Source organism: Seriola dumerili, unplaced genomic scaffold (genome assembly GCF_002260705.1).
Source record: "Seriola dumerili isolate Sdu_G_001 unplaced genomic scaffold, Sdu_1.0 BDQW01000191.1, whole genome shotgun sequence".
Classification (NCBI taxonomy): Eukaryota; Metazoa; Chordata; class Actinopteri; order Carangiformes; family Carangidae; genus Seriola; species Seriola dumerili.
The window spans coordinates 7,750,369-7,773,065 of record NW_019174446.1 but is presented as its reverse complement, the minus strand read 5'-3'; the positions used below and the strand labels follow the sequence as shown (position 1 = coordinate 7,773,065).

The 22,697-nt window shown below is 37.2% G+C and overlaps 1 protein-coding gene across 1 annotated transcript in view; it reads left to right on the top strand.

Moving 5' to 3' along the window:
- Window positions 1-22,697, top strand: part of LOC111227902 (adenylate cyclase type 2-like) — a 60,689-nt gene that overhangs the window by 24,341 nt on the left and 13,651 nt on the right. The window contains exons 4-18 of the mRNA XM_022753643.1: window positions 5,604-5,753; window positions 8,254-8,402; window positions 8,591-8,702; window positions 9,363-9,490; window positions 10,452-10,610; window positions 10,811-10,943; window positions 11,028-11,204; window positions 11,301-11,344; window positions 11,530-11,610; window positions 16,371-16,440; window positions 16,675-16,772; window positions 17,049-17,133; window positions 20,068-20,205; window positions 21,131-21,250; window positions 21,363-21,547. Coding sequence (XP_022609364.1) covers window positions 5,604-5,753; window positions 8,254-8,402; window positions 8,591-8,702; window positions 9,363-9,490; window positions 10,452-10,610; window positions 10,811-10,943; window positions 11,028-11,204; window positions 11,301-11,344; window positions 11,530-11,610; window positions 16,371-16,440; window positions 16,675-16,772; window positions 17,049-17,133; window positions 20,068-20,205; window positions 21,131-21,250; window positions 21,363-21,547 — 1,829 coding nt within the window. The remainder of the gene's footprint in view (window positions 1-5,603; window positions 5,754-8,253; window positions 8,403-8,590; window positions 8,703-9,362; window positions 9,491-10,451; window positions 10,611-10,810; window positions 10,944-11,027; window positions 11,205-11,300; window positions 11,345-11,529; window positions 11,611-16,370; window positions 16,441-16,674; window positions 16,773-17,048; window positions 17,134-20,067; window positions 20,206-21,130; window positions 21,251-21,362; window positions 21,548-22,697) is intronic.

Here is a 22,697-nt window from a genome sequence, read left to right as displayed (position 1 = left end):
AAATTGCTTTATCTGAATTACAAACAATGCAACCCACAGGTATTCAATATACAGTATAATGATACATATATAACTGTATGATATATAAACTAATACAACAGTTAGAAGAAGCAAATCCTTACATTTGAGAAGCAGACCTGTTATTTTAACTGCACGCCAACCTGAGTTGCATTTCTCATTAGTTGCTTGCTTACAGAGTTGGGGATGTAAAGGTCACTGGTTCAGATACTGCAACCTGATGGGAAGAAGTTTGCTAAGAGGATGAGAAATTCTCTGCTATCTTTGAAACAGCTGCTGTTGTTTATAGGCACTAACATCTTGAAAACTGCAACAAAAATACCAGTTGGTTTTTTATTTGTTCGTCCAAATATCCTACAAACTGTTCTACAGTTATCCCACAGCTGTTTCAGTAACGAGTCATTGCCTAGCATTTTACATCATATTTGTATCGGGCAGCTTTATATTTTAACCATGGCAATGGCATGGCAATCATACTCATATTCAGTATGCATGTAGCAGTGGCATGTTGGTTTTAATTTACTCTAATTACAGGTAATTTAAGTATTTCAGACTCCAGTCTGTCCTTTCATAGGTTTGTAAATGTCAGCCATTAATGATAATAATTACTTTATGTCCGCAATTGTGCATTGTTCTAAGTGTGCATACAAGTCCATTGAACTTTACAGTGCTGGCTCATTGGAGTCTTAATGAACCAATTCATTTATAGAAGAGGTGAAAGCCCTCCTGTTACTAAAAGATGGGAGTATATTTTTATATTTATAGGTCTTTTTTTTATTTCTACATAGCTCTGCTTTAGAGCATTTGAATACCATTTGAAGATGAAACATGTTTTATTTGAAAAAGATCCCTTATTGACAAGTCATTAACTTTTTTAAATCAATGCATGTGTGGAGCCTTGGAGTAGTCAGATTTTTTCCAAACTGACTTCAAACTCAGTGTCGTGATTAGCTTGCCATGTTAGTTGCCCACTGTTTTTACATCACACCTTGGCCCTCACACCAAAAACAGCCTTCATTTGCATTCTTTGTTATTAATTGCTGGGTGCTACATCATCAATAATTCATCACAGCACCCACACTCTATTTAAACTTTATCTGATAGAATGTCACAAAGACTCTCAGTAGCTGTTGCATATTACATGTATTACCTGTTTCAGAGGAAGTAGGTTTGTATTTAAATCCGACCTTTGCTGACTTAATATTTAACTTTCATTGGTTTCTTATTTCTCTTCTTTGTCATTTGAAAACTGAGCTTGAAGCAAATAGACCATATGTTTTTATTGTATGTCACCCAGGATTTAGGTCTCTCAGTTTCCGCTACACTTCTCTCTTGAGGATGGTATAATTTGTTTTTTCTTGACAAAGTGAGAATTTGTCTTTAAATAAAGGGTATATTTCTACAATGCTAAGTTATTGGTGCTCATTTGCACTTGTAGTAATTTATGTTTAATGGATCATGACAGCATATCTACTGGATTTTGATATTTGTCTTCCTCCACCCTTGGTAGTATAATAACAGCAATAATAGCCTGCATACAGCTTAGCTTTCTGATTTAGATGATCCCAGAACTTGGCAGCATGGCCCAAAGCACTTTAGAGGGCATCTTCACCTAAACCTGGTGTTATCTGTAATTGTGTATCAGTGAGGTATGGATGATTCACACAGCCAGCTGACCTTTGTGATGGCCTGGATTTCTGCCAGTGTCTTGTCTAACAGGTGTCAGCTAATGGAGTAGCATACAGGTTTAACTGAATGTTGTCTGTTTCAATCAAAACTTTACATACTATACATGAATTTTCTCTCTGTTTTGCCTGCAGATGATACAAGGTGTGATTTGGTGACCCACTGTGTTAGGGGTTTGTCAGTACATATTAAAATAAATTTGTTATATTTATGCTTTTTGCAATATGTTGGAAAAGTATCAGACTGCTGTTTTAGCCAGAAAAACATCTATTCCAATAGAGAAATGCATCTCACCTGTCTTTGCATTTTACTTTTAAGTAAGATCAAAGGAAATCTTCTTGATGCACAGGAAGCGACGACTCAAACTTTAGTGAACTTGCTTAATAAAAGCACTGAATAAGTTGTCACTCTCCTGTGACCTAGGCTTCCTTCCTTTCACCACCGTCACCAGCCCCAGAGAAGTAGTAATTTACATCTAACATCACACATAGGTTTTGAGGTCTACAAAATTGCAAACGGGCACTTCTAGTGCTACTAAATTTAATTGGCAGGCTCACAGAGAGACTGTATGGGTAGCTGAATGGATTTTCAATTAAATATAATGATGCTTTAGAGTTATTTAAAGTGACATTATAAAATATTGCATACAATATATGGGCTACTGAAAACCCTTTTATAAAACGGCCTACAAAAGCCCTGGTCCATCTTGTTGTGCCTGCTTTCAATCATTCAGTGTACTTGTCTGAGCTCTATGCTTTGAACACTATTCTGTAGCACAACGTCCAGACTGTTTTATTTATTATCTATTGAAAACTAACAGTCCTGAATGAAGCCAAGCTTTTAAATGTAATACCTTTTAATTTGGAAAAAAATAAAACTCGGGTTCTGTGTCCTCATTCATTGTTTGGAAATGTCCAAAGAAGGGATAATAAACTATAAATTAAATAATATATTCAGTGAATAGATGCGAACATAAACCCAGCCAGCAGACCACACTCATGTATATGGCCTCTCCCCTCATGCTTGCTTTTGTCAAATATAAAGGAGTGACAGGTATGTTGCTGGTGTATTCACAGTGCTTAACACATTTATCTGATAAATATTTGGAGCAGCATGTGTACAAATCAGAACCTATTTTCCCAGTAAGGACACTGTATACATCTGTACTTCTCATTATGGGTTTGTTATTGGGTGAGACATATTTTATAGGTATTGCACGCTCTAGGTCCTGGTTATGGAACAGTTATTGAATAGTGCTGCTGAATAGTTATTGTCTTGTCATTCAATAGAGAACAGCAGGAAGTATCAGGCCTTCACTGTTAGTGAAAATAAACCATGTTAGCACTGACGCTGCCAAAAAAATTGGAAATTGACAGTTTTTAACCATATATACTGGGGTCCAAATATCTCAGATCACATTCCCATTTAAGTGAATGGGAAAGTGGTCTCAGACTTTTGGACCCCACTGTATGTGCAGATCATCTGTGGGAGGTATTCATAAGTATAGTTACATACATCTCTATGTATGTGTATTTGTACCTGCCTTTTGTCTGGCTTGCTGTTCTAGAATAGAGAGACTAGTCTTACAATGTCAAAAGTAAGATTCACTTATGTAGAGTCTGATATAAATCTTTTTTACTGAATTTACAACTTCTCTCTTGGCAGTGCACTAGTGCATTGATAATCCAGTTCTCATCACAACCTTTGTGAGCTGACATACATGATGTGGACAGTTTTATACTTTTTTTTTTAATGCTCTGTGAGTATTATCACTGAAAATGTTTGTTCTTTATGCAGAAGGTCAAAGGTTTATTCTCCTGGTTCTAGAATGTAAATCTTTGGGGCACATTAGCATCAGAAAAGAGAGAAAGCAAATTGCCAATAGTCAGTGTGACAGTAAGGTCACAATTATGCTGGAAAGACGGAGACTACAAGTGAAAGGGAAATTGGTGAGAATGAGACAAGGCAGGCAAATGAGAGAATATGAATAGGAGTGTGTATGAAAGAGTGTGAATGTGAAGGAGAGTGAGAAAATATTCTTACTTAAAATGTGATAGGAGAGAACCATAAAATTGTCCATTTGCTTTAAATTGCAAAATATTGAGCTCAAGTTAATAAGCCCTCCTGAGATTTTATACATTCACCTGTCATCACTGGGCCACATCCTATCATAATAGTTCCTGTAATGGACCTTCCTGTGTAGTGCTGCCATGAGGGATGCATGGAAGTGTGAATGAAAGTAAAGCACTGTCTTGAAATGAAAATAAACTGAATAGCCTGCCCTTCTCACACATTGCAATTACCACTCTGTGGGTATAGGGAAGCCCTTTGGTAGGAGTAAGCATTTATCCTTAAATATCATATTTAACAGTTTGTTGTTTTGTATTCTCCTCTGTTACAGAGTGATATTGACTGAAAATATTAGTTATTTTTATGATTGTCCTTGAACATCAGCCTTTTCTATTTCTCTACCAATTCTAGATCTATTCTAGATTATCAAAACCTAATTGAGCAAAGAATGTTAAATTTGGTCTGAAGGTAATGTGAAGGTAAAATGCCAAATTACCAAAATCAAAAGGATTGTTGCACTGTACAATTTTCCTCTCAGAACGTTTCAGACTCAGCTTGTCAGGCTCAGCCAGACTTAGTTTTTATCTGTTCAACTATACTTCAATCAGATTAGGATGTTTTGTGAGCGTTAGGCTCAAATAAAGCTGAAGAAGTTCCAAAACAAGAGATATCACTTTTTTGTTTACAGACATAACCAAGTGTTGTTGATATAAAAAACTAGAAAGGCCATTGCATTTCAGTTAAAGTTGATAAAAGTTGGGAGATCAGAGTTAACAGGGCCAATGCATGGTCATCTTATGAGTTTCAGGTTTCAAACATTAGCTCCAGATTTTCTTTACTAAACTAAGCTTATATTCATTAACAAAGGTGTAACAAAATGGTTTAGAAAATGTTGGCTACCCACTAGTAAAATTACTTATAATTAATAAAATTACGTATAATCAGTTAGGATTGTTGTACTTAGAATGATCTATATCATTCAGTGATCCTTACACAAGTGTGACTATGATTAACAGCAGCTGTATTACTTAGGCCATGCCATGGTCAAATCAAGCCTGTATCGGGATGTGGTGTTTGCTGTAATCACACTAATTAAGGAACATACAGGCCTCCCTGTGTGCAATGAACCTGAGCTTATTGGAAAGTATTTATGTAGACAAGAGGTGTAGACTTTGCCACTGGTTGTATTTATTTAGTTTTTCTTTAATTGTGTGTCTTTTTTTCCATTAGCAGGGTAGAGGAAAATCTGATCAAGCCACAGTAAAGCTGATGCTGGGAATACACAATGCAAACTGATTCACTAGAGAATGAAATGAAAGCTGTTTTGTTTATGAATGCCACATTGTACTTAAATATAGTGTGCGGTGCTGGATGTCGACATCACTGCAAGATCTCAGTTGCCAAGAAAAGCTTTTTGCCTATTTCTGACTTCGGAGGTGGTTTTTCGTTATCTTTGGACTCACTTCACAAAAACTCATTGCCTCCTCAAGACTTCGAATGATTAAAGCATATTAGTGTTTTCATGTTGGAACATTGGACAGTAGCAATTTTATGGCCTGATCCTTGATCAAAGCTATATATCTATCTTTAACCTGGATATTGGAGATAAAATGGCTTTTCTGATACTGCCTATTTCATTTATGTACAATACAACAGATAATACACCCGCAGATAGTAATGTTCAGTGTATTTCATTTTAAAGCTTTGTTTCTGCTCTTTTCAGTATATGCCAGTTTACCATTCACCCTATTAATATATTTGACTTGAAGATTATCGTTTGTCTGATATTTATCTAATACTAGTTTTGTCTGTTCTCTGTTCCTGTACAGATTTTGGCCAATATTATCATTTTCATGTGTGGCAACATGGCAGGGGCATATCACAAACATCTGATGGAGTTGGCACTAAAACAGACCTATCAGGACACCTGCAACTGCATCAAGTCCCCAATTAAACTGGAGTTTGAGAAGAGACAACAGGTAAAGTGGTCAATTAGTCTTAATGACCAGTGAGCAAGTGAAAGTCAGGCAGGCAGTGAGTGATTGAGTATATGTAGTAGTGTGGATGGTAATTATGATAGTGTTGATTACCGTGATGATTACAGTGATGGGGAGTAAAAATTTGCATGAATGGATTATGTAAGATGGATGATAATGATGATGACAGTGTAAATTAAAACAACAATGTGGCACAAACAGGACTCCAGAGCAAAATAACTGATGCTAATCCAAAAAGGCTTGTTTGTGGCCCATTTTTGTAAAAATATTTTTTCATCAGCGTTGTAATGTTTAGCAATATGTTTTTTCAGTGCAGATGAGTTTTTTTTTTTTTTTTTTTTTTTTCATCAAAAATCCATGTATATCTTTGTGTTATACAATTAATGGTGTTAAAGATTCACTCTGCAAACATTTACTTTCCCATTCAAGTTAATAGGAAAGTGGTCCCAGACTTTTGGGCCCTACTGTAGCTGTCAATGCTTGATTTCTGTGGTTTAGGAAAGGAAGGAGTCCCCAGAGAATTTGTGTCAGGGGTTGTGTTTTATAGAATGTGGTAATTGTTAATGACCTCAATTAGTGTAATGATAATCTTAAGTCCCTGGAGCCTACTGCATGTGCTAAATTCTCAGTAGTGAAGGTTCCTCAGCATCCTATGACTGGTGGTTGAAACCTCTGCAGGTGATTAACAAGATTCAACAAGATCTGCAACTATATTTTCATGTACTACAATAAGGCTATGGACTGAATGATCCGATATGCTCAGGTCCATCTGTACTTCCTTCCATTGATACATCTGCATGTTTGTGTTCGTCCTGTGCAGCATTTTGGATAACATTGACTAGATATTGACACAGCTATAGGCAAATATATGTGATTCATACTTCACAACGTCTCCAGAATAACACTGACGTAAGGGTGCCCTACAGCATTTGTCAAATGTGTTCTTGATCAGATACAATATCTCAAATACAGGCGATAAGACTTAAACGAAAGTGATGATAGTGATGGGTCTCTTTGTTACATAACTAGGCATGTCTTATTTTCCTTTCCCTGCTTTGCATGATTGAGAAACATGAAGTAACATTTTGTAGGTATTGTCCCACTGAATCGTTTGTCTTTTCATATAAATCTGTCAGATTCCTTTTCAACATCCATCTAAACACATTTCTTGGCTACCTCATATTCATAAGTCCTTTGAAAAAACTTAAAACCTTGTTGGAATGCCGTTAGTGTGCAAATGCCAGTTCCAAAAATATTACTGCTGTCCGAGTCTGGGATGTAGCTACCTATTTACTACAGCTGTTGCAGTTGTAGCTTGGTCAGAACAAGGTGAGTCTAGCTGCTGTTGTGAAATCCCAGGCTTGGGGTGCAGCAGCTTATCCCTATGGTGAATCCAGCTTGTGTTGTTACAACAGTAAATGCCTTTGGTGGAGTGTTTTGCAGTAACCCTGGAGTGCTGCTGTTGCCTTGCGACAGACGGTAGTAACAGTTCTGAGATATATTTCTCTCAGGCGCTCAGTGCACTCATAATATATGCTGTTAGCTGCTTGCTTTTATCCAAAGTGCCCTGCAGTACAGTGAGTGCATACATTTCTGGTATAAGTGGTCCAAGGGGGACTATGTGTATTCATCATAAACCCAAAATCCTGGCAGAGTTGGTTAGCAGCCACCATGGACCTCTCTTGTAGATAGAACCCATTGAGCCTCAGCAGCATTGCAGGGAGATGATGATCAATGGTGCAGAAAACTTGTCAGGTTGGAGGTGACATTAGCTTAATTAAGTGTTTCATCTTGAACTTTTCTTCATCCTAAGAGGAGTTTTATTTGCTAATTACTTTGCTGTTGACTAAAAGTAAAATCTACAGTTGCATCAAAGAGAAATACAGAGTTGGTTAAGCTACCATTAAAGAAAAGAATAAGGGATGAGTCTGTCCTCCAGTGGCTGGCAATAAAATAATGAGCTCTGTTTAAAAAAAAAAAAAAAAAATGTTGATTTGAGTAACAGTAAGTCAACTAGACACAATGTAGTACCCAATTAACCTTCACCTGCATTTGAAGCTTTTATAGAGGCTGGCAACATAATAGTAACAGCTTTTGTGTCCTGTCATTAAATGTTAACGCTTCACACTTTTATTTGGGACGATTTCGTTTAAATATCAATTTGTAAAACTTTTTCAGTGTAAAGTCAAGGTCTTTAATCATTATACTTTCTTAATTTGACTACACATAAATATCTGAACTGACAGCTTGTTTAGCCTTTTCATTATTAATCACATTTGATTTTGGTCATGCCAGTGACAGTGAGTGAATCTTTGGGGCATTGAAGCAGCGAGTCTCTGACAGAAAATACTGGATAAATTAGCCAACTGTTGGGCAGTTAATTAATGTTAATTGTTTTAAAATAAGATTATTATTGTCTTCCTTGATTTTCCTACCCATCCTTATACGGCTTCTTCTTCTCTCTTTATGTTATTGCCGTCAGGAGCGTCTCCTGTTGTCACTGTTGCCAGCTCACATCGCCCGTGTGATGAAAGCTGAGATCATCCAGAGACTGAAGGGTCCAAACTTCGGCCAGATTGAGAACACAAACAATTTTCATAATCTCTATGTCCAGAGACATACTAATGTCAGGTATGTATTATTTATTTGGATTTATGTGTGAGATTTGTAGATACTGTATGTTTGTCAGATTCACAGGTTCACAGATAGGAAATAGAGGAGCTCAGATGTATTGTCAGATTTTAAAACTACAGTTCTCCATGGAAAACTTAAACAACCATTATATTATAGTACATTGATATATATTTTTCCATCTCTAGTATACTGTATGCTGATATAGTTGGTTTCACCCGGCTGGCCAGTGACTGTTCACCTGGAGAGCTGGTGCATATGCTGAATGAGCTGTTTGGCAAATTTGATCAAATTGCTAAGGTAAACATTTCATTACTGGACCCTGTCACTAGACAACACATCCTAACAAAGTGCTAATTTTGCTTTTCCATTGAAGATGACATGATAACAAGTCATATATCACTATACTCACTGCCATATCTTATGGTAAAATCCACCCTAAATGCTGCTATGAGCCAGCTATTATGATCTATCTTACATTTATGATTACTCTTTCTTGTCTAATGATGAATTTGTCTTACTCCTGCAAATACCTGGTCAAGCAAGGATGATCTTACTTCAGTCTGAGATATTTGCAAAATGTAGTACAAATATCTTGACAAAAACATTTTTTCACCAGAAATCTTCACTCTTACTTGTAAACATAATATATCAGGTTTTGATATCAGTCTCTCAAAATCAAAGACCAAGAACTTGTCCCTTTACTATTTGCTGTTGAGTCATATATGGACAAAACAATCATAGAAAACATAGAAACTCAATTTTTCCACTCACAGTATCATTAATGGAGTATAACACAGTATAGCTATAAGGCATGTTGAATATATAAAATCTGAGGGTGGATTTTGCCTCAAAGGGTTATTGTGTGATTAAATTAAAAAGCCGCCTCTACTGTCTTATCCATTTGACCATTATCTGACCCCATGTATGTGAGTCTGTCTTCCACCTTTGTATGTGCAGGAGAATGAATGTATGCGGATCAAAATCCTAGGCGACTGTTACTACTGTGTGTCTGGACTGCCAGAGTCTCTACCAAACCATGCTAAGAACTGTGTGAAAATGGGTCTGGACATGTGTGAGGCCATCAAGTAAGTGCCAGTTACATAACAGTGCTACTAAAGAACAACAAGCCCATTTTTGAAATACTTGTTTGCCTCTGTTACAATATGTCTGAGGTAATGCATCCCCCAAGTCTACATTACTATTGTTTGGTATTCCTTTGACATTAGTGATGTCAAAATATGTGAAAATATTTGACCTGAAATTAAATGTAAATAGATGAGGAAACATGCACAGCAGTAGCTCATTCATCATTCTGCAACCACATGAAAACTGAAATTACATGCTGCTAACAGTACTGAAATATTGCTTCATGAGGATTTTTGTCTGTTAACTTAGCTATACCCTAAAGACTCTCAAAAGTCTCATTACACTTCAGAAAATTGTAAGGTACTACTTTTAAAATGGAGTGCTTTTTGAGCTACATATATTGAAACACCCCTATCTGTAATGATAAATACTTGCTAACAAGTAGTTCAGATTTGGAGATGTTTTCTTGATTGCCAATTTAGCTGAATCAAATATGTTTAAGTGTTGCGGTGGTAATCATGAGTTCCTATCTTATCTCTAGGCATCAGCCTGAGACAAAGTGGAGGGGAATGTGACAGAATTAACTAAAATAGAAAGACCGACCTGCATCAAATAATGAAGTTTAATTGTGGAACTTCACAGTATGTTTACATGCATGCTAATAATTTGGCCATGATCAGATTAATGCTGTTGTCTGATTGTTGAAAATGTAATGGCACATTTTAATTTGGTGACCTGAGTCAAAGAATATTTGAAATCAGGAGAAGCATGTTTGTTAACTTGCAGACTTGGTTTACTCTGAAAACTTTAAGAATACTGTGGCAGGTGTTTTAGTTCTTTGCATACACTATAAAGGTCAAAGAGTGAAGCATTTGTTCTCTTTCCTAAAGAGATGCATGGTATGGCTGATTATTTTTTATTGCTTCATATTAATAAATGTCTGTTTTTGGTGCATGACAGGAAAGTGCGAGATGCCACAGGGGTTGACATCAACATGCGTGTTGGTGTGCATTCAGGGAATGTCCTGTGTGGTGTGATTGGACTTCAAAAATGGCAGTATGACGTTTGGTCACATGATGTCACATTGGCCAATCATATGGAGGCAGGAGGTGTACCAGGGTGAGTGAACTAGAAGTAAATTATAGAAGCACTTGTTTCCATTTGTATTAGGCATTATTATATTGTGGTGGTGTTTTGGTGTTTGGCATCAGTCTTGTCTGGTTGGTTACTGTCAGTCCTTGCTGAAGGGTATAGGCAGAGCCATAATTAACGTTTATAGAAAATCCATTTGTTGATTGTTCACAATTGTCTCTTGCCAGACGAGTCCACATCACTTCAGTGACACTAGAGCACCTGAATGGTGTCTATAAGGTGGAAGATGGGGATGGACAGGAAAGGGACCCCTACCTAAAGGAGCATGGAGTCATCACGTATCTGGTCATCAACCCAAAGGTACCACAACATTTACAACACAACAATGAATATTGGACATTGAATAAAATGCAATAAAATAATGCAATTTCGATGTATGTGCAGGTGGAGCGTCGGAGCCCACAGCATCATTACCGTCCCAGACACACTCTAGATGGAGCAAAGATGAGGGCCTCTGTCAGGATGACCCGCTACCTGGAGTCGTGGGGAGCAGCGAAGCCCTTTGCCAACCTGCACCACAGAGACAGCATGACTAATGAGAATGGGAAGATCAACACCGCTGTGTGTAATTTTTGCTACAAATATTTTGTGATTTAGATGATGGGGAAGTTCAGCTGTAATTTGTAACAAATCGCTCTCCTCTTTCTCTGTGTCTAGGATGTGCCGATGGGGCAGTATCACTTCCAGAGGAGATCAGAAAGGCAAGCTGCTCAATTTACAGCTCCAGCAGAATTTTCTTTGGCAGGATTATCCTCATCCCTTAACAGTACAGAGACAGACGACAAGATGTTTAATAAGACTAGACTACGGCTAGAGGCTTTGATGTGTGTGACTAATATTATATGAACTTAAAAGATATTCTGTGTTTTCTTGTTACCCATTACAGGACAAAGTCTCAGAAGAAAAGATTTGAGGAGGAACTTAATGAGAGGATGATTAGGACCTTTGATGGGATAAATTCACAAAAGTAAGGTTCTTTTTAAAAAAAACAAATATTAATACTTACTTACTTTTTTTGCACAATAATTAAAAGTAAAAGTACATGCAGAAAGTCCTAATATTGATAAGATGTGATGTCTTCTAAAATTGTAACTGATGAAACATGGCAACATTAAAACAAACACATCTAAGTGACAGCTGTATGCAAAAGTGTGGGAACCCCCCAGGGTAACTTGTTGGTTTTTAAAGTGAAAAGAAGAAAAATTAGCCTTTTTTGTTAAGGTAAGTGCACTATTCCTTTTTATTTCATGAACTTAAAAAAGTAAGAAATTAAGCAGTTATTGTGGCATGTGCAAGGGTTTGGGCACCCTACTAAGTCTGTACATAGTATAGAAAAAAAATCCAGCAGATATCACTAATTGCAAATGCTTTTTGTAGCAGCTAAGAGTCTTTATGAAATTTAACCCACTCTTCCTGAAGAGTTCTGAGATATTCAAAGGCTGAGATATTTACATGTTTAAAATCTACCCACAAATTTTCAGTGATATTCAAGTCAGTGGGCAATTCCAAAAGCTTCAGCTTGTGTTTCTTGAAGTGGTTCATGGTGAATATTGAGGTATGCTTTGGATCATTGTCCTGTTGTAGAAGCCACTTAGGCTTTCTTGACTGACTGCATGACATTTGGATCTAGAATTTGCAACCAAATATCAGTGCAATGGTTCCTGTGCCACTGGCTACCTCACAACGCTAAAGAATATTGGATATACTTCCATCGTTAAAAGTTAGCAAGGTGTACTTTTCATCAAATGCTGCTCCTTTTTTCAGGATTGTGGTCAAAGTCCTCAATTTGAACTTCATCCGTCCACAGCGATTGTTTCCAAAATCACTCTGGCTTATCCAGATGTTGCTTTGCATACTTCAGGCGTTGGCTTTTGTTATGAGGTCACAGGTAGGATTTTTTTCTGATGACTCTTCTATGGAGTCTCTGTTCATCAATGCATCAGTTCTGTGTGTGGAATGGTGCACCACCACTCTTGTGTCAATTAAACCTTCCTGCAGGTCCTTTGCACTCTTGTGAGGTATTGCTTTGCCTTTCTGTCCATCAGACGTGATGTTTTATTGTAGTGATATTTCAGACAGTTCCTTGATATTTTTTTGTTGTCTCCCATGCTTTGTAGCCATCAATTAACCTAATTGTCAGATCCTCTGTCAGTTCCTTAGAGATGGTTGATTAGTGTTACCACAGCGTTTGAAGAGTAAGAATTTTTCAGCTGTGAAGTGATCTTCAGCTGACAATTCTCATAAGTCTGGATGCCAGGGTCCAGTGGTTTGGATACAGTATGTTGAAAGAAACTTCTCCCCTTTTCCATCAGCTGCTCTCAATAGCCTACTCATTCACTAACTGATTCACTGATTCATTTCAGTGTTGTCACTGTGTGTTGTCACTCTCTTCAGTAAGCCAGTGACACTCCCAAAGTTAGCTTCCGATATGACAAATGTAGCCAGAGAACAGGGTGCAGCTGGGGACATTTCTGTAAGTCTTCATTTGTCTTGTTGTCTTCTTTTACAAATGTATTAAATACAATCAGATATGCAATGGTGAAGTTCTGTGGCATTAAACCCTACTTGCATCAGAATCATTGAATGTGACAGAACTTGATGAGTGGTTTTGAATGAATGTGCTTATAGGGAAACCTTGGTTCATGCTAAACATCTTAAATCAATAAGAATTCACTGAAAAATTGTAGCAGGGCAGGATAGTGAGTAGGAAGTGACATCACACACAAGAGGAGGGAGGAGGGGTTATAAATCAGAGACACCTGAGCTGGGAGAGGGGGGAAGCTCAAACAAAGGAGATCAAAGGAGGCTGAAGCAGAAACAACGTGAGAAGTGAGACAAGGAAATGAAGGAAAAGAAACCAGTACTGGGATCTAGAACTGAAAACTCTGAGTAAACTGGAGGTGGCAAAAAAAAGAAAGGATCAAAGGATCGGTTTAAGGAGAAGAGGATTGAGCTCCGGGGAACAGGCGACAGCGAAACACCTCTCTCTGTCCAGGTCAAAGGCTGCGCTCCTTCAGATAAGTCCCTTCACCCCTCATTCTCCAGGCTTCTCTAGCTGACTGCCCAACTCACCTGCCCCCGCACATGCCCACACACACTTACACTCATCCTCAACCTCCCCCCCCCACTGACTTCCATTGCATTCATTCATTCAATTGCCTTCATTCTTCCATACACCCTCTCACCCCGTCCTCATACACCCACACCCCACAGAACTCCTATGAACTGAACTGAACTGAACTCTTTCGACCTGAACTCTTTCGACCTGAACTGAGCTGAACTGCTCGGTGTTCATTCATAAACCACACACCTGGCCACTCACACTCATTCCCTTGCACACACACCCTCTAGCCTTTGACTATCATTATTATGAGCCTGATTACTGATTGAATTTAATTTCTGTGAATTAACTATTTAATTTCTGTAAACTGATTTCTGAAAACCGGTAGTGATGATTAACTTAAGATGATGATGATGAATTGTTTTAGTTGCTGACTGATTTCTGAAGACCGGTATTGATGATTAATTTCAAATGATGATGATGATAATCGTTTGTGGTTGCTGACCGATTTAATATAAGAACAAGAGACACCTTGGTTATGTTAATTTTTGTAGCACTGAAGTAAGCAAGCAGCTGGGTTTTTGTGCTCTCTCCAATGGAACTTAACTAATTTAAACATTTGATAGGTTTAAGGTAGATTAACCTTTGCCTGTCTGGCGCCCAACCTTATTCTCTTTAGGAGAGGCAGCTTCTACGCTACAAAATGAATGCTATATATGTTAGTTTCTACATCAGTGAAAGAGGTAATAATAATCCATAATGACAAATCCAGTGGCCTTGCATTACATTAGCTTTAATGTTTGCATGTGAGGTTAGCTTTTAATGCTGAGTAACTTGAATAACAGAAGACAGGAATCAAAGCCAAGTCTTTGACAACAAAATCAGCTGCACAAATAACAAGTGCTAAAAACTAAAGAGTGGTAGTTTATGGCAGTAAGTGCAGGCAGGATGGAAGTGACTGACAGGGTAAGAATGAAAAGATACAGTAAGAGCACGCCTAACTGTTGAGAATCTTTCTGTCAATTGTAAGTCTTTTGTCCATCTCTAGGTGTTTATTTCTTTCAAAGACCATGACACATGATTTGATGAAGGAACTGATGAATTACGTGTGCTGCAGGAAGTCTGTCAAAGCTGGAGGAGTCCTGCTCCTCCTCTGTTGTGCCAGCGGCTAGGACAGGTTTGGCTCTGAGGCTGCTGCTATAATTACATTATTAAAAAAAACAAGTAACATAAATTAAAATAATTGATGCAGAGTTCATCTCATCTGAAGGATGGCTGACAGTATAAACCAACTATTAACTCCTTTTATATTAACAATCCTCTGGAACACTTTACATTTCAAAAAATTTGGTAATTAGTTCAGACTGAAATATACATGTACCTTGAAATAATATTGCACTTTTAACAATTATTGACAGAAATTAGAAGGGTGTTTAATTTTTTCCCCTGGTTTCAAACTCTGCCAATATCCATGGTAAGGATATGTCTGCATATTTGCACTCTTGACACCCCTAACTGAAGTATGCTGTCTAACAATGTATGACAATTTCATGAGGAAGCAAACCATAAACTTTTTATAGCCAGACTGTTTGATACTGAAAACTATTTGACACTGCAACTGTGAACAAAGTGCTACGTTTATAAAAAGAAAATACTGATAGGCGATACCATATTCTTTATGGGCAAGACCTACTTTGAGTGTTCTTTTTTATTTATTTCACAGGCTAAATGTTTGCCTTCTAGATTTTCTGCTGTCATCAGTGGTGGCAACTTCCACTGCGCTGCAACATTCATCCATTCTGTAGTCTCACATTCAGGCACATTCGTCTAAGGTGGCCATCTGTCTTGAGGACATCATTTGCCTATCCTCTTTAAACCTACTAATTACTGTAAGCTAATGCTATGTAACACGAACTTAGCTGTCAACACTTACGGAGAATTCTGCCAAGAAGATACCTGTACGTTTCTGTCTGTACAGCCTCCTGCATTCACAATCTATCTCTTTAAATATAGACTGCCACAAATGTTACTAAATATGCAGCAAGTATTAGCATCCCTCCAGCTGGCTGGCCCACAGGAAACTCTTTCACTTTTAATGTGAAAGGCTAAGTGTAATAGCTGCCATCAGCTCGTGTCACCACCGATAACATTATGTACCCAAAGCTGTGACCGGAGAGTTTGTTGTTTTTCATTTTGGAATTGATGGTGCATTTCTTGTTAAAAAGAAAAAGCTCCCTCTCACCTCCATCTTAAAAACTAATGCAGTGCTTTGTATTTAGTTTTGGTATGTCTACACTGCCTTCTGCTGGACAACACTGAAATGCAGTACACCTCTTCACTTTCTGTGTTGTAACAAGCACAAATATTAGTTATTAAAAATAAAAGGCTAAATAATTGTCATTTAACATATTTTTCATATAATAACTGGAAGAGTTCTATTGTATTTTACTTTCTTTCTGTTTTATTTGTTTTAATTTAGGCATTTGAAATTTTCCATAAATTGAAGGCCTTTAAGTTTATGAAATAAAACGTAATAGTGCATTAACATTTGAAGAACATTCGGCTCATTTTTATTGTATGTTTGCTGCAGAGGCTCTATTTAATTTTCACTTAAAAAATCTCAAATAGATTTGACCTGGTCTGTAACTATGTCTTTATGTTTCCAGACAATGGCTCAAGTCTGAGGACATCCAGAGAATATCGTTATTCTTTCATAACAAATCCTTGGAAAAGGAGGTAAGAGGCAGTCTAGGTAAACTGTCATCATTCACTGCTTGGTAGATGTATTGGAGTAGTTGTTTCAAAGAGAACATATTGTTACTGCTTGTCCTTTGCCTACACTTATTTTACCCTGAAATCTTGTAAATTACAGAGAAACTTCAAGGTGCTTCAGTGCACACTTGAGGAGCTTCTGCAGTAGCTAGTTTCAGTTTTTTTTGTTGAAACTTGACCTTCTTTTTATTCTTTTAGTACAGAGCAACAACATTGCCTGCCTTCAAATACTACGTCACCTGCGCCTGTTTGATATTTTTCTGCATTTTCATTGTGCAGATTCTCGTCCTTCCAAAGTATGTGTGCTTTATTTCTATTATATTTCTATAACTGTTATTGGAGAAACATTGATGTTAATATAATTGTTTTTCTGTGTGGAAAAAAAGAATATAGTAGATTTATTCTTATGCGTTATACTATTACTAAACTTTGCTTATGTCTTTGCCTTGACAATTAATTGTGAGCTAAGAGCAGTGCTAATTACATTTTACAGAACAACATAAAACTAAACTAAACTTGGTGATATGTTTTTTTTTTTGTTTTTTTTTGTTTTTTTTCTTTTTTCTTTTTAGGACAACTGTCTTGGGAATATCATTTGGTATGGCTTTCCTTATCCTGTCCTTAATTCTCTTCATATGTTTCATTGGACATTTCCTGGTGAGTAAATCAATTTACTGCAAACATCAATGTTTTATATTAAAACCTGTATTTAACCAGGATATGCTCACTCTCTAATGGGACACTTCTGTGCTTAATGTTTGTCCAAATGTCATACCAAATGCACATGAGTGGTCTAAGTGCCCCTCTGGTCATCTCAACGGCCCATTAAGGGCCTTGGTTGTTGGCTTAAGTGCCCCTTGGTTTAACACAAGTGCCTGGTGTGACACTGTTGTAAAAATTAATCTTGAGCCTCTGTATGAAACAGGTGCTTCTTGTTCATCACCTCAACCCCCACCCCTGGCCCTTAGAGAGCCTATGCAGACAAGTGCTTTGGTGCATGCTTCAAGATAGACAGTTATTCTTTAATAATATTAGGCCAGCATACAAATGCATAGATCTTTTAATAAAATGTCATATGACAAACTTTAACTTTATTTTTGAAGTGGAGTTATTTGTCTCCCCACATTGCAAACAGATTGTGCTGTGTATCAGTCTCTACTGGATATATGTAGTCTATCATATGTTTGCCTTATAAATCATTTAGAAGAGGCTGAATTAATTCTATGATTAATTTAATGGGGGTTAAACCCCCTAACTATGGCCTAACAATGGAATTGCCAACATAGTCTTTACATGACCTTTTGAAAGAGCAGGCAGTGTCATGTCAGTAGATATTGTCACTACAGCCATATCTAGCCCCTGGAAGATAGTCTAGGGCATCAAACACTGCTTCAGTTCTCTTCTGTGTAAAAATAAATGAAAAGATCAGAAAAGGAAAAAAGGAGAATACGGTTAGAGAAAAAAAGAAATGACTATACTATACTATAAAATTCCATAAGCCGCAGGCTTATACAACCCTTTCCACCCTATGTCTGATTTTTAGTTCTTTGCAAGTGAGAATCTGCTTCTCGGCTCTGAACTGCGTTCTCAGTGATGTTGCCCAAGGCTCAAAAACAAAACACAGCACTTGATAGCTAGAGTTAAGAAGCCTCCTGCTGCATTTTGTCAACTGTATTTGGCATTGCAGGGTCTTTGCTTTAGTTTGTGTCATATAATTGTTTCCTTTTTTTGGTGGAATTTGTAGACATTTATCACAGCTTATTCTAGATTTCCTGTGTAATAATTTACAGCAAGCCTTCATGGATCCTTTATGAATAGGAACATTAGACTCCGTGATAAAGATGCAAATCTCTTCCTCGGCAAGTGTGTCTTTCAGTTCTTTTGTCCCAGCTTCACGTCAAGAAGAGATCAATAATGAAATGATCCCTTAATCTCCAACAAAGCATTTCAAGACAAGTTAGCTAGCCATTTAATGTGTCCGATATTTCAGTCAACATGTGAAACATTCGGTATGACTTGAATCTAGAGATTTTTCCTTTAAAATTATAAATCAATCATATGGTCCATATTGGATTTGACCATTCTAGGCTTGGGATACATACATGTTTCCCTCTCCTAATATAACTTTGGATGGAATTCGAAGAGTGGACACCACAGTCAGTCAGCTGAATTTTCACTGATGCAGCAAAACAACACCAGCATGCTTTACTACACATGTACCTACTTTTTTCATTGTCAGGCACAAAATAAGGTATTGACCTACTTAGCATTTCGTGCAGAAACATTGTCCCTTATATTAGAGCGAATGCTGGAGGGAACCTTAGAAAGGTCAAACATGGTTATTTGATTAACTGACTTCAATATTCTGCTGATTCTGTGACTGGAACTTGATATCTTGTACTTGACTCAACCCTGGCAGATATTTTTTCTCTGTATTTCAATTGTTATTCACGTGTTCCATTGAAGTCATACCTATTATTACTTGATCTACTGGTCTAGAGGAAAAAAAACTATTTGCAAATGCCATACTGTCTTCAAAACAAAATGATGTGTCCCACTAGCTATGTATTTTTAGTAATCCTGCTTTTGCATAATACAGACTGTCATCTGTAGTTTATTGTATTATAATGTATATCCCTGAACTACTCAAATGCCACATCCACTCAGCTGGAGTGATGCTCAGATATTGCTCTGAGATGATCAAGCAAATGATTTGGGCTTTCACTGTCATTGTCTTGCAATGAAACACATTCAGCCGAAGGCAACGCCACAAAACTGAAAAGTAATTGACTGTAGCAGACCCAGCCAACATTTGCTGAAGCCTGGGCAGACAGCATTTTTGCATTAATGAAGACACAGTAATAAACAGCATATAAACATATTAAAATTTTAATGCCATATTGTTTGACCTGTCAGGTAATATTGCTGAGTTAAAATGAGGTGCATGAGTTCAGACTGTCTACTGCTCTTAAAAACATACAAACTTTGCCGTCAGCAACAATGATTTGATTAGTGAAATATGAGGTGGAAGTTATTTAACAACCTCTTTAGCTTTTTATTGCTTCTAATCAAAGTTAAACTATTAGCATTACACTTTCCCGGAAGGCTTGGTTGGTAGCTGTATCTACTGCTTTCTTACATCGTTATACACATGATGGAATTACATGTAGTGGTCATTTTATTGCACTGTTATTGCATGTAGCTTGAAATACATTGCAGCATCCATTAAGTTAATAGGACCCCTCTCTCCTTAATTGTATGCCTCTTGAACTTGTTGATTGGCACTGCTGAGGTAATTAGGAGTTAATCAGTAATAGGTGCTTTAGTGTTTGAATGTTATTTATTTATTTATTTCTCAGCAATTGTCCTTAATCAGCAGAAGTAATTTTTTTTTTTTTTAATTTGTTGTGCATTTGTCTGTTCATAAGCACATGTATTATTTACTTATTTGAAGTTCACATTTAATGTCCTTCTCTGCTTCTTCTTTGTGTGTTTGAATGTGTTTGCAACCTTTAATATCTCAGCTCTCAAGTCCTATTGTGTACTTTGACTCATGCATTCTTGTATTGTTGTGTGCACATGTCCCTGCAGCACTGCAGTAAAAGCGCCTCCACTTCTTGGATGTGGCTACTGAGGTCATCTGTCATTATTGCCAACAAGCCATGGCCACGCATCACGCTCACCATGACAACCACAGCTCTAATACTCATAATGGCAGTCTTCAACATGGTAAGCTTTTATGTGCAGATACTGCAGTAAGGGAAGGATAACACCAATTTGGGAATCACTCGAAATGAAGTATCACAACCCTTCAGATGATACTCCCTTATGTGTAACTGCAATGTAATTCGAAAGTGAAAGAATGCGACATGTCGCATGTTACAATGTGGTAATATAAATGAATAGATAGATTTCTTTGCCCAATTGTATTCATCACACAAGCTGGTATTAATACAACTATTTTACTGACTTAATATAAAAACAACTCAAATCTTTATTTCTTGCAACTGGCTTTTTCAAATATGAATATTGATGACTTCCCTGCATAACAGTGCCAACACCATTTGCATATAACAACATTTTTATTGTTATTTCGCTACTGCCCATTAATCTTTCTGATTTACCGGATAGATGTTTATTTCTATAGAGAGAAAAACGACAAAAATAAAAGAAGGCTTGGATAAAGGTCGGATAGTAGCCTGAGGCTTGTTGGGAAGGTGCGTGATAAAGCACAGTGTTGGGACCCTGGTTTAGACCTTCACACAAATCGATTCCAGAGATTATAATCTTGTTTTGCGCCTGACGTGGGTCAGTCGCTCAGGGCGGATGAACCAAATTAACTTGGATTTGCTCAGTGGGGCAGCCAATCCTCATCTTATCCTGCAGGTTCACTTTAAAGGACATTATTGAATGGTTGTCACTATTGGCCTCTTATCTAACAAGATTCTATTTTCCTCCTGCAAGTACAATATACACCAGTTTGTCTTTTCACATGGTGACATGAAAGGCATACAAGTGTTTGCAATTTACATGGCAGTTATGAGATTTGTTTTGTGTTGGATTTGAATGGTTAAGATTTTTTTAGCATTGCCTGAAAATGAGACAACCCTTTATTTTCTCTTGACTTTGTGCTTCTGCTTGTTTTTATTTTCAGTTCTTTTTGGAAGACAATGTGTTGCCTCCAGTTCCTGTTTACAATTCATCCAATGAAACACAGTTTTACCCTAATGGACAACTAATTACCTTTACCGGCAAAAACAATTTCTACCTTCCTGTAAGTGAAGATAAACATGATCATAATCATTATTCTCTATAAATTCATTTATTTTCTTTGATAACTTTTGAATAAGTCAACCATCTGTTTGTCTCTTTTTCTGTCCATCTAGTATTTAATTTACAGCTGCATCCTGGGCCTGATCTCTTGCTCAGTATTCCTAAGGATAAACTACGAGCTGAAGATGATTATTATGTTGACAGCTGTAGTGGTTTACAACATCATTATTCTGCAAACACACGCTTCCCTCCTGGATGAGTATAGCAGATTCCTGTACAAGACTGAAAGCCTGGACAGGTAGGTGTACAGTGACAAACAGAAATTGTTCAAGGGAGTGCGACAGAGGGATACTGAGTCAATATGGGTGAAGGTAGTGGTTAGGTAGCATGAGAAATGAAAAGGAAGTTGTGTTGAGATGACAGTCATCTGCTATTAATCCTGTGGGTTTCTAGGAAAATGGAAATTCAGAAGAGATAAAATGTGGGAAGGTTAAAGGAGAGAAAGAAAGTTTACCTCGAGGTCTTCTTCCAGTCACTCAGTCTGGAAGCACCCAGGGGGCATCCTTGGAGGTGCCAGAACCACTTAAACTAGCCCCTCTCAATGTCAATATTTTCTCCAGGTTGTCTTTTTTTCTTTCACTCAACCACTTTCTGCTCAAAGTGGCTATAGATGAGTGTTGGAAACTAGAGTAAACATGCAGTATATATATCTCGCTGATATCTTCTAGTTTGTAATGAGCAACCAAAAGGACCTGACTTACACACAGAACTAGAGATATCCAATCTGATGATCAGTGTTGGGGCTGGACATTTTAATTGATCGGTATCATCTAAATTTAAGCTGATCAATGTCTGATCCTTTCTTTACTGTACTGTGTTTTCTGCTAGTTCTACAAAGCAGTTCTATATTGTGAGCATTTAACGGCATATGTGAGGGAAAATTTTGGTTTGCAAATGTGAATATATTCACGTGCACTGGTGTGAGTTACTCTAACACCCAGACTAGCAAAATATATGGATTCACTATTAAACTCATTAGCAAAGCGTAGTGTACAAAACATCCAGGTAGCATGTTCTCATTTTTAGCTGTTGCCGACTGTCACTCCCACCAATTAAAATGTCATACATTGCTGAGTGGCTACAGGTCATATAAGCTGTCACTAATTAATGTTATTTCTGTGAGTAACCTGATGACAAGACAACATTAAACTTGTCTTTCAATCACATCATATTGATTATTTAAGCTTTTCATCTTAATAGTTTTCAACCAGGACTTCCAGAATTTGTATCAAGTAGCTTGTGAAAAATAAGGCCTGCCAAGTGTAGTTTACAGCAATTATTTCAGTACGTTAGATACATATTTTATTATCAAGTATTTAAATGTAAGTATTAGAGTGTGTGTGTATGTATGTATATATATATATATATATATATATATATATATACAT